This window comes from Melopsittacus undulatus, chromosome 4, assembly GCF_012275295.1.
Source record: "Melopsittacus undulatus isolate bMelUnd1 chromosome 4, bMelUnd1.mat.Z, whole genome shotgun sequence".
Lineage (NCBI taxonomy): Eukaryota > Metazoa > Chordata > Aves > Psittaciformes > Psittaculidae > Melopsittacus > Melopsittacus undulatus.
In genome coordinates, this window is record NC_047530.1 from 46,995,812 (window position 1) to 47,008,959 (window position 13,148).

The 13,148-nt window shown below is 40.8% G+C and overlaps 1 protein-coding gene across 1 annotated transcript in view; it reads right to left on the bottom strand.

Moving 5' to 3' along the window:
- Positions 1–7,989, bottom strand: part of PLEKHH1 (pleckstrin homology, MyTH4 and FERM domain containing H1) — a 46,064-nt gene extending 38,075 nt beyond the window's left edge. Inside the window, exons 1-2 of the mRNA XM_031049062.2 lie at positions 7,849–7,989; positions 2,165–2,227 (exon numbers count right to left, since the gene is read on the bottom strand). Coding sequence (XP_030904922.1) covers positions 2,165–2,227; positions 7,849–7,989 — 204 coding nt within the window. The remainder of the gene's footprint in view (positions 1–2,164; positions 2,228–7,848) is intronic.
- Positions 7,990–13,148: the final 5,159 nt, after the last annotated feature.

Sequence of the window (13,148 nt, forward strand, 5' to 3'; positions counted from 1 at the left end):
TGAGTCGGATATGTTTTCATTGGAGTTTAGGGTGATTATAGTAAAAAGAAATGGCCCCTCCTTTCTGTCTGATGCTCAAATGCTGACTCTGTACTAGAGGCTCAGAGAGGAGACTGCAAACATGTGATTTCCTTAATTGAGGTTGGCAGCTACAGGGAGCCCATTGAATTAACAAATCCAATTCCCCAGGCTCCTGGAGAGAAAGATAAAAAGGGATTTTGCACTTGATGTGGAGCCTTCTCATTTGTCTGCTGCTTCTCATTCATGGTGAATATACTTCTAGGGGAAGGGAATAGTCCTATTCCTATGCTGTCACTTCTTCAGGCTGTCAGACAGCAATGAAGTATTTCTCTAGGAGCACTTATCTCCAGATGTGGATAAGGCTGCTGGAAAGGCAAACTTTGAGGGCTGCTAGTCTTTAGAACTTGCCAACACATGGCTGCAGAACTGCTGGTGGCAGATTAGTGAAGGCAACCCTCACTTCTGCTGGTGGCAGGTGAGTGAAAGCAACCCTCATTTCTCCTGCATCTTCCCAGCAAAGTTCTCCTTTTCTTGCCCATTCTTAGACCTGAATTTGCCTTGCTCTGCATCTGCTCCCTCTTGTCATTGCATCTTATTATGTCATGGATAGCCTACTCCTGTCAGTGAGACATCTGCTAGTATGAAACCTTCTTCATTGGTCTGTGGCAATACCTATATTTCCTGACGATGGTGTCACAATGACAATGTTACCTTTGCCTGTCCTGGCTGCGTGTGGACTTAGTGATATCACTCTCAATAACAACTTATGTTCTTGACTGGCAGTTGCTGATCTAGCATAGGGATCAACAACAGAGTGCCTAGCAACTTTCCTATGTTTAAGCTGGTCAGAAAAAAAATCTTGATGTCAATATGAAACTGGCATTGAATAGTGCATTCTGAAGACAGAATACCTTACCAGGTACTTCAAGTTCTTGGTTCCTAGGCAGTATGATTCCCTGTGCTTATAACACTGCCTATTCAGTCCTTCAGTACTGAAGTAATCTTTGACAGCCATTCTTGGCCATCTTGCATGGCTTTTACTTCTGCACTGAAATCTGTGACTCAGTGCTCAGTCCTGAAGCTCTTGCCCAGCTCATCTCAAACCTTTGAAGGTTCATCTCAAACCTTCCCTTCAGCAGTGGTCTGCAGTGGTCCAGGAGCTTAAAACAGAGACTCATAGAATCATAGAATAGTTAGGGTTGGAAAGGACCTTAAGATCACCTAGTTCCAATCCCCCTGCCATGGGCAGGGACACCTCACACTAAACCATGCCACCCAAGGCTTTGTCCAACCTGGCCTTGAACACTGTCAGGGATGGAGCATTCACAACCTCCCTGGGCAACCCATTCCAGTGCCTCACCACCCTAACAGTAAAGAATTTCTTCCTTATATCCAATCTAACTTCCTTTTTTTAAGTTTTAACCCGTTACCCCTTGTCCTGTCCCTCCCGGCTCTTTTGTTTTTATAATTCTCCTCACAGTACAGGCTGTAACTTTCCCAAAGGCCTGTTATTCCTTACAGCCTGTTCACAAGCTGAAGTCTCTATCTCTCCCCCCTTGTCCATTATTCAAGAAGCATAAAAGGACTATCTTAGACAATATAACTATTTTTAGATGGTTACAGTAATATGCATTATATCCAGCTCTTACCGCCTTTCTCCATTAGGGTCCTGAAGCCAGAGCAGTAATTACAAAAAAGTACAAAACAACTGCTAGGCTTTGCAGATACTCCCTTTCACAGAACCTTCTCCACTTGTAGACAAGTCCTTACCAGTACTCTTTACGTTTTTTTTTTTTGGAGGACCTGCCAGGCAGCTCTACCCCTGTGCTTTAATCCTGAGGTCCAACTTTCCCTTGCTTTACCATAACTGAGCATGTCTATAATGGATAACAGGGCTAAGCGCTGTTGAGAGGCAGATACAAGCTGCTAGTTTTTACTTAGGGTTGAACATATTTAGGCACCTGTTAATAGCTCAAGCTTAAAAACTGTGAAGGAGACCAGAAAAATCCATTCGCCATTGTAAATCAGTGTTTTCCTAGCAGGACACAGCACTGCAGAGTGCTGTCGGTATGCTAGACTGGAGAGAATTTAGAGTAAGCTACTGCTGGGCTTGTACCAAAGCAACCATAAAAGAATCTCTTACCTGTTTCTCTGCATCCTCAGCTCTTTGTTCTGCTTCTACCACTCTCTGTTCCAATTCCTGCATCTTCAGAGCCAGAAGAGGAGGGGAAAGGTGCCAAGAAAGAAAATGAATTAACATCACCTGGAAATTCACCTGTTTTACTCAGGAATCTTCCATTTCTTGTGCAGGTCTACAGATCTTTGGTGTCTTTTGGGTTAAATGGACAGCTTTGACAAGGGGGAATAAAAAAATCCCAGTAAATTCCTTTGACCTTTTCTACCCTTCTGCCCTACTTTGAATTTATCAGAACTGTTTTCTCATTAGTGAGCCTCATCATTCATTACATGGGTCAGAGGAACAGTCTTGACCTCATCTCTACAATTTACACACCATGAGTCCCTTCTAGAAGCCTGTCTACAGCATACCATCCTTTCTTGGGTTTATTTCAGCTAGGATTCATTCACAATGGTAAATAAGAATTAATACATCTTAGAAAGCTCACTGCAGGTTCCCTATGATGCCACATTATAACCAATGAATACTTCCCTTTGGCTTCAAAACACCACAGGTTCATAACTGACAAGATATGTAATAATCTTAATTTTCCTATGCTTCTTTTAATTTTAAAGAGCTTTGCAAACTGACAATTCTGTGATTCTCTACTGATGTTATTGAAGTCCACCACTTGCCCTGCTTCAATGGGACTCGGATTTAAGTCCAGTACTACAAAACCAGTAACACTAACTTTCGTCCACTAATGTGCAACATCTAAGGAATGCTCCAAAAATTTTCCAGCATTTACTTGTGGTTTTTTTCTAATGAAGGAATGACATAGAATCAGCTTCAGAAGATTAAAGAATCATGCTGCAAGCAGAAAACAAACCATAGAATCATAGAACAGTTAGTGTTGGAAAAGATCTTAAAATCATCTAGTTCCAACCCCCCTGCTATGGGCAGGGACACTAAACCATGTCGCCCAAGGCTCTGTCCAACCTGGCCTTGAACACCATCAGGGATGGAGCATTCACAACTTCCCTGGGCAGCCTGTTCAGTGCCTCACCACCCTCACAGTAATGAACTTCTTCTTTATAGCCAATCTAAACTCCCCCTGTTAAATTTTGAACCCATTAGCCCTTATCCTATCACTACAGTCCTTAATGAAAAGCTCAGCTCTGGCATCCTTGTAGGCCCCCTTCAGATACTGGAAGGCTGCTATCAGATGGCAACAAGACAACCCTCCTTTTCATACATACACGTTGATCATAACAGCAGACTGACACCTATCAACAAACATATCAGGAAGGTACAAATATGTAGACAGCTCAATGGTCATATAACTAAAAAGGCCATGCTATAACAAATTCAAACCATGAAGACAAGAAAGTGCCACACTTAGCATGATACCTCCAAGGGTTTGTTTTCTCAGTGAAGTAATCAAGGACACCACAGTCTATGGAGCTTAATATTAAGGACATTTCTTTGGCAGAGGAACAAAGAGATTCCACAGAATATTGCACAGCCAGTCAAAGCTACTCTGACCTAAGGCCTGAGAGTTTCTGAGTCTTGGTAGAGACTGAACTCAAGGCAATCTAACACCAGCAGCAGTGATCTGGGTTATGACACCAGTCTGTGTCCATTAGGAACAGAGATCTACCCATGCATTTATCTATTAGTCTCTAGACAGTCATCACTATAGACAAGTAGCAGCCAAATACATCGGTGAAAGACAGACGCTACATGAAGCCCAAAGACTATCCTCTTAGACTAATAATCTAATCCTCCACAAGGTGGGTGATCTCCATGAAAGACTCAGGTTATTTTAAGAAGGCAACACTTTTCTGACTGAAAAACGCCTTGTTGTCCCAGCCTCACAACAGTCTGCTTTGCATTGCTAGCAGTCCTAGACCCTGATCCGGACAAAGAATGCATGTTGGGACCATTTCTGATCACTTAGAAGTTATGAAATTTCTTGTGCAAGAAGGGTGACCTGACTAAGTTCCAGTCAAATCAATTACTTTTGTCACCATGATCCCTCTGTAGCCTTAAATGAACTTGCACGTTTCTTAACTTCCTGTACTACATTGTTGGGTTGCCCTGCTATGAGCTGTTAAATAACTGCTGTGTTTCTTACGTGCACAAAATGATTACTTGACCTATCCCTGGTGTCAGCATTCTCAGTGGAGCGCATTCAGATTTAATACATCCATGGTTGTAAAGCTCTTTCAAATCCCTCAATGAATTAATAATGATGCTTGGTATTTACATGGGTCCTTTAATTGAAAATGCTTTATAATTTGACAAATGCTACCAAGATCCAGGTCACACAAAACTTAGTGACCAAGCCAACTTCTAGTAACTCTTCTCCCAAACATTAGCCCAGAGAGCTTGTGTAGAGAGAAACAGACCCAGTTGTATAGCAATACTTGCATGAGACAAAGGAGGCTTTTTCCAAATATTCATTGTTTATTATTGAAGTAAGACAGAAACAGGTTAAAAGCTACTCAGAGGGTCCTTCTAAAAGCTGCAAAGATCCTCCTATCAATCATTCACAGAGGCTTTACCTCTCTTGATGGCTCAGAATATGCTGAATAAAACTGAGTGAAAAAAGTTCCTGCATATCTCAGCCTTATTTTCATTCTGTTGTTTCCTTCCAGAGCTCACTTCTAACCAGGTCAACTTGCTGCCAAGGCAACAGTCTGCTATGTTGCTCACCAGCAGAGGAGTATCCTTTTCTTTGTGTGTGTGTACAAGAAAGTCAGAATAGAAACAACTGCATGTTTCCAAAGAGACCAGATCCCTGCTGATGTCCACAACAAGGCAACACCCAGGTGTCTCATACCCCACAGGGGCTCAGCAGGATGGCAGAGCTTTGTCCTGGAGGCCAGGGGCTGGGGTCCCTCTGCTGCATCGACCTGCAGTCAGGCCTCTGCACAGGTTGGGCAGCACTGCTTGACAGCTGAAACTAGGCTACTGCCATGGAAGTTCACACCATGTGAATTAGGGCACTGGCAGTTAAACCATTAGGTTTTAAATTCCTCATGTTCTGAAGAGTGATCTAGATTATTCAATTTAAACGGATTTTAAAAATCTGAAGTATTTAAACTGTTAGCACATACTGTAATACCAATGCCAGGCATCAGTGTTTAGGGTATTTTGTGAGTTAAAATAGTAAAATATACTTTTTAAATCATAAAATCAGTTATAAAGACAACTTTAAAATAATGTAGGGGATCAGGTTTGCAGATTTGTCAACCAGTAGCTTCCAGACCCCAGAGACAACTATGCTGGTGAGCAAGTATCACACCACTGCTGCCATTGCTCTTCACTTTCACTAGCAAAACCACTTTTTTATTATTTATTACTATTATTAATTTATTATTGTTATTATTTTATTATTTTCCTGTTGCTGCAAACAATATCAGAGGATCTCGGGGGCAACGCTCACCACAGGTTGGCAACACAGCTTCAAACAGTGCCCACTTCACATTTTTCACAATCTTTATCCCTGCCCAATCAAATAACCTCTGCAGTACTCTTTCAAATAAGGCCAAATATCTTCATTCTCACAGCTAGAACTGTAAGAAAAAAACTGGAAAAAAAAACCCCGCAGTTGCTATAAAATCTATGATAGAAATTGCTGGAGTTGACATCACTATGCAGATCACATGCATCTCCTTCAGGTCAGCACCACTGCCCATCTGAGAGGGAGCAGGATGCAGTGTGGGCCAGAGTCCCAGTTGCTGAGACTGCTGGGGAGTCTAGTGATGACCGAGGACAAGTGAAGGAGGGTCTGTGAACAAGTCATTGCACACCAGTCAGGAATATGAAGCACAGGACACTTCAACTGTAGTGTTCAGCACAAGCATTGTGTGCTCTGGTGCCTCAGGAGAGCCTGCCAGAGCTGCCCCACAGTCCCCACGGCTCTCCCCTTCCCACATGACATTTAGAGTAGGGAACTTCAAACCTGCTAGCTCTTTATCCTTTGAGAAAGCCTAGGACAGTGGTGAACAAGTAGTTACAGAGTTATCTGATCACCAAACCAAGCTGCTCCTTAATCTTAATGAAGGGAACATCGCTTTGCTGAATGAATGAAAGGCTGGATTAACAGCAGTCAGGTCATTCCTTGAGAAGACCCCTGAAGCAGTTGAAAATTTCATTCTCTACCATCATCCACAAACCTTCCGAAAGAGACAGTCAAAAGATCTTTCAAAAGAAAAAGAAGATTTTTTTCTTTCCAAAAAGAAAGTTTGGTAGGTGGCTTTGTTTTATGTGGAGGCAGTCAGAAAGTTTCTCAATGCAGAAGTCAATAAAGCACAAGCAGAGTATTGCACATAAGTACTGGTCATCTTCACTAGAGCTGTGCCACATCTACACATGATTTTTTAATGTACGTTTATCTAAATATACTTCACAACCACTTTCAGTGCTTCCCAAGGTAAGTAATCACTAAGGCTCATCTCAGAAGCTACCCTGAAAAAATGTTCTTAGAATTGCATTTCTTAAAATATGAATAGTGCAATGTATGTCTGATGCAGTATAAGGGCATTATTGGAAACATAACAGTGAAAGCAAGGATGAAGATTGCTCCACTGTGAAGCAGATACAGTTTGGATGTTTTTACATCCAAAATCAACCAACAACAATATATACATAAAAGTTACATAATACAAAATGGAGCAGAAGTGAGTTTAGAACACACCTTTCATCAGGTACAGATTAAAAGCATTTGGAGTAAACCGCAGTCGGTTGTAAAGATTTCAACTTCATTAGCAAACTGTGACTGAAAGAAACTCTTTCAGTCTTAGTGTTGGAAAGTTCTCACTTCCCAACAGTAATTGAGTATCTGAGCAGCCTTGGACTGACTGTGATAATTTAAGCCAAATTTTGAAAGAAGGAACCCCACAGCAACCTAAAAAAAATCGGGTTCTGTGCAAATTAGAGGTTAATAAAAAAAGCTTTAATTTAAGTTGAAAAAATAACTGAATTTAAAGTAAAGAAAAAACCTCACCAAAAATACAATAATGATGAAAAAAAAAACCCCACCACAAAACCCCACCAAACTAAACCTACCCAACAAACCCCTCTCAAATCTTTGGCAGTCCTCTCCCCTAGAACTGCAGATCAGTTCAATTAGCACACTTGAAAGAGATTAGTAGGAGATGCCTACAAAACCACAGATGCCATTAAATTTCCCAACATCCAGATCTCAATATCTCAGTCCTGCTTTTCAGCATTCCCAGAGTGTTTTGTATGGATATGCAATGTTATTCTAACACTATGACAGTACACGTACTCCTGTCCAGCCTTTCAGCGTTACAGAATAATTTGCACTAATGTAAGCTTCTCCATTGCCAGCCAAGTCCTGATCCTGCTGTTCTTATCCAAAATATTCACCTTTGCAGCTGCCTCAAGTAATTTTAGATATCCAGAGTCTTTCTGGTACACTCTTTTCCAGCAGAGACAAAATATATGATATTCCAGTAAACAAGGCCAAATTCTTATTTCCACCAGTGCCACTTTACCACCACCCCCGACAGGCACATTTCTTTATCTCAAGTGATAAGTAGAGTTCAATGGCACAGTGTAATCAACAAAGGGATCCTCACTGCAAGTAACAGTTTTATTGGATAGCTCAGCATTCATAGATTTTTTTTGCTTTCATGCCATAACTCAGTGCGAACTAGAAGAAGCCATCACTGCCTCACCTTCTCAGCTAGCAGGTCTCGGATCTTGCTTGCCTGCAAGCGGAATTTGAAGAGCTGGGACTCCAATACAAGGCATCGCTTTTGCCAGTCCACACAGCTGCCATTCTCCACTGCGAGTTCTGCCATTGTGAAGTTAATCATACATTTGAGATGTCTGAGGTGCTCTAAAAATCCTAGAGAAGAAAAGGGGATGAGGGGTAGTGGTTTTTCAGACAGGCAAACTTTTCACTCCTTGTGCATTGTATTCCTTTTTCCATCTTACAGGAGTGGTAAGAAAGGCCATTTCCTCTGCAAGCAGAAGATGAAATGGTACAATCCCAAGTTACTGACACTGCCTTCTATCAGAGCTCACTCTTTTAATGGATAGAAGATAAACATTCAAGTAAGTTTTCCTCCTTAAAGTGAGAATTTACTCATGCTGTATATTCCACAAACAGCCTTATTATCACCCTTACAGCCTTGCTCAGCATCTACCTTTAGACTAGGACTATTTTTACTCTTGCCTCCTTTGTACCAGTATGGCTACAAGCTCTCAAGTCACTAAAACTTCTTAAATATAATTCAGGTCACTAAACCAATTATTAACTTGGAGCACCAGTGTCTTATCTCACACAGACTATTAAGAGGATGTGATGTATGAAGCAACAGTGTTTCCAATCCCTAACTACTTCATACAGTCTGTCCACAATAAGAGTAGCTTACCACACTATTTAAACAATTGTTCTGTTAAAAAATAAGGAGATCCCAGCCAGGAATGAAAGCTAGGGCTGAACAAGACATGCAGGTCTACTGAAGTCCTTGTAGACATCAAGAGATACACACAACTCCACAAAGTGGAAAAAGCTGTGTTCTTTTTTTGAAGTTATTTCATTGTCTTACTTAGTAATTGTGTAGACATTTCAGATAACTTGCTATGAGCACAAAGTATGTGACATCAAGGTAGTAGGTGTCCTTAATCAAATTCCAGAATTTGTGAACACTCACAAGAAGGTATATAATATCAACCCAGTGTGTGCAGTCCAGCAGCCAGCTGTATTATCCTACCACAACAAACGTTTACAAAAACAGAAGTTATTAGTTCATTACCTTCATCAAAACACTGATATCTATACTTATTAAAGGAAATTCTCACCCACTCACAGCAAACCTGGGGCTTTCCTGAACTGGGACCAAAGCAATAGACTAAGACTTGGAAAAGGGTATTGAAATCACTCTGCCTCATTGTTTTTACATCTGCCTTTGAAGGGCAGAAAAGCTTAAGATGTTCCTCTAGTTGTACCCACTTGCCAGGATAACTGGCTCATATTTTGCCTAAGAGACCAGATATTCAAATTACCCTTAGTATAACACACTTAAGTGTAAGTATAACTAACACAGCAAGCCACTCTAAGCAGATATACCCCTGATGTTCTGAATTAAGGAAGACGTGTTGTATCCTTTAGCTACAAACACTACCTGCAAGTTATTTTATATACAGGTTTTTTTTGTTCAGTAATAGAAAGTCTTCCAGGCAACAAGTTGCCTGCCCTTCCAATGATGTGTGAAATACTTTTCCAGGTCAGAAAGTAGGTTTAAGTAAAAAAAGGAAAAGGCACACTCATGTCTGTGCTGAATACACTCCGAGATGGCAAGGAAGACTGGTATTACACAAGCAGCACACTTAATGCTTTACAGAAACACATGGACCAACATTTACAACAGCCTAGTCCAGCACATTGATCTGAACTCTAGCCCTAGCTCCTTGCCAGGCATTGACAGGCACACTTCACAATAACACTGTAGGGTTTCCCTCTAAGGTAGTACGATCAGTCCTTTTCCAAGCCAAAAGAGTGTACTAAGCCATGATCCTACAACACCTTAAGTTTGCTTATAGTTAACCCTGTTCCAGACATCATAATTCAGCTCTCAAATTAAATTCTGTTCTCTTTCACACAGGTATAAAGATACTTTAGTCTTTATTCATAGTTTAAGTCCAAAGAGGACATATGAACAATTGGGATAAACTCTAATTGCACAAAGAAAAATTAATCTGATTTACCACACAGCTTATGCCAGAGCAAAAGTAATTTCCTCAGATAGTCTATAACTTCTGGTTGAACTAAAATACCCTGTTCTGAATAGGAAATCTAAGACTGTGATAGATAACCAGAACCATTAAGTCTTCTCCCTTCTCACTGTAGATAACTGCATCTCATAATACCTTTCATAAATGAACACAGCATTCCCCAGAACCATGCAGGCATTTTTGCTCCCACTACTCCTGTTTTTCTACAACCTCACCCCTCTAATAAGCTATCTCCTAACAACCAGCATAAATATAATAACAACCAGCTTGTATCTGTTCATTCTTGTAGATTACTGCCCTTCACCTTAACTAGTTTTCTCCCCCCTCCCTCCTATTTACCCCTTGATATATTTACAAATATCAAAAGCTTCTCTTTAAAAACCTTATTTTGCAAGGCTAGAGATAAGGGGCTCACTACTCTCCCTTTGCACCTGTTCCAGCTTAGAAAAGTTGGATCCTATCTTTTTCCCTCTCATCCATAGAGATGGGTGACCACAACTTCATCTGAAAGGCAGGACGCAGCTTCATCAAAACCCTGTGTAAAGGCATTTACTACTTCTCACTCTCCTAGGGAATATCCCACCTGACTGCATTTGCCTTTCTTATAACTACATTACACTTACAGTTGACATTCACAGACAAGCCAACACAGGCTTTATCTTTGCAAATGCCAGACATGGAAGTGCAGGGGGCCTATTACAATGGTACTGGAACAGATTAATAAAGCACAGGTGTGTGCCACATCTGCACAAGATTAAGAATATCTGTACTACAGGCCACTGCAAAATTTAGTATGCCCATGGTTGCCCTGAAATCGATTAGCATATCTGCATCTTTTCCTCCACTGCTGTTCCTAACTAGTGTTCTTCCAGCTTGTGCCCACTTTGTTACTATTTCAAAGGTGTGATTTTACTTTGTGTCAATACTAATCATTACTAATTCTGCAGATCAGTCAACTTTTCCAGAAAAAAAATCATAGAATATCAGGTTGGAAGAGCCTCAGGGATCATCCAGTTCAACTTTTCTTGCAAAGCATGATCTAGACTAGATGGCCCAGCATCTATGCATGCAAATCTTAAAAGGGTCCATCACTTCCCTGTTGAGATTATTCCAACAGCTGATTGTAAAATACCTACCTATTGAAAATACCTACCTTACAACAGACTCCTCCCCCACCCTTCAGCACAGTGTTGTCACATTTTTTGTAATTTGTCTACCTTATTATTCTTCTATTAATTCCCAGCTCTTCCACTTAAGCTAATAACTTCCCTGTGTGTAATTATATCAGTTGATTTCTGAAGGCCAGAGATTACAATTATAGCTTTTCCTTTCTCTAGCAAAACTTCACCCTTTTTCAGAGAGGATATTTTATCACAATGGCTCATATTTACCCCTGACCACTTTATTTACAATTTAAAATTTATTTTAAATTTTCATTTACTGTTAAATGCATCATTTATTCTCACTCATTCTTCTGAACAACTGTACTTTATGAATTACAGTATCAACTTTGTTTTGACAGATTAACTTTAAACTCTCGCTACTGGATCTATCATTTCAATATGCCCTTTTTTGCAATTCTTAACCATCTTAATACACTAAATTACTTGATCCCCACACCAAATTGGTCCTTTTGTATCAGATATTTATATGGTTACATACACCATATTTATACGATTATACAAAACTGGTTCTTTTTTTCCCCCCTTTGGCATATAAAGAAGCTGAGAATTGGACACTTTCAGAATACTGTATGTATTCTTACTTTAGGAACTTGGAAAATAGGAGGCAGCCACTTTGTTCAAACAAACAGAGATATCCAATACTTCATTCTTAAATGCACAGATTCCCTTCTAAAGAACAGCTTGATTTTCAAGTGTCAACCAACTTCCAGGGAAGATAATGGAAGCTACAAAGTCCTTAGAACTTCGGAGCGGGGCTAAATGACCGAACCAACTACAAAATGCAGACATGAGACTTGCACTTTTGACTATCTAGAAGTTGAAATCAACAGACAGTTCTGACACCAAATGCTATAGTCAAAATAAATATGAATATATTTACTTGGAGTCCCAGCTGTAATTCTGATGAAAGTACATTTATACCAGAATGTCACCATTGGGGTTTGGGGTTTTGTTTGTTTTTTTTTTTCAGGATTTTAGAACTGAGTCAGCTAATGTCCCAGATGTTGGTGGATCCTGACTAAAATTCAGAACACTTCAGAAACTTTGCATACTTCCACCTGAAAAGCCTTCTGAAAACAAAAAGCAGTTAATCAACATGAAGACTTTCTGGTGCTGGCACAAATGCAAGCAAAATGTTTGCAGTTTTGTTCATTCAGTGCAAACAATGCAGGCAAATGAACCAGTATTTCTGTATTTCAAATGCCAGTTTCTCCTCAGCTCAGGAATCAGTTTACCCAGGCTGTTACAGAGATTCAATCAGCACAGAAGTGCACCTGCCAGTAAAATGCACCAGACCCTGTCTGAACACCAGAGCTGAATCTAACTTTCAGCTACCATCTTACTACAAAAGGAATAACTACAAGTGCAATAAATGTAGCATGTGAAAGGACAGAGATTTCCTCCCATGCCACTGTATCACCACCAAGAGGGTCAGCAGTACGGGTGATGGACAAAACTCAGTGCGGAAATACCATACTATTAATGAACTCCCTCCCCACAGTCACCTCATTTTCCACTTCATAACCACTTTAACACCCAGCTTTTTAACCCTGAGATCACTGGAATTGTTCAGCCACTCGATCACTTGCAGCTCATAAGTGCTACCTGGGATGTGCAAGACATGGGGAAAAATAACGTGATAAGTTGTGGGAAAGGGCGGGTAAGGGAGAAAATTAAATAAGAATTCCTCTACATCAGTGCAGGTGACTTGACTAGCAGAAGTGCCAGGAGGCAGGAAGACGGCACTTGATTTTGTCATTCTGCCTCCAGAGGTCTGCCCACACACCAGAGAGGCAGAAGAGACTGCAGGACTTAATCTTGGGCTGCATTTTTCCCCCCCGTCTGGCCGTTCCTCCACCCACCTCCTCCATGCTGCCTCAGTGACCAAAGTCCCACACCCGGAGGCAAGCCTATTTATTTGAAGCAGCAAACCTCGATTAACAGAGATGACATAACATCACCCCAGAAGGCTCCAATCAACCCCTTGCAGTCACTTTGAAGAAAGAATAGAGTGGAGAAGAAGAGCTATGACAGCCAGCCCCGCACACACC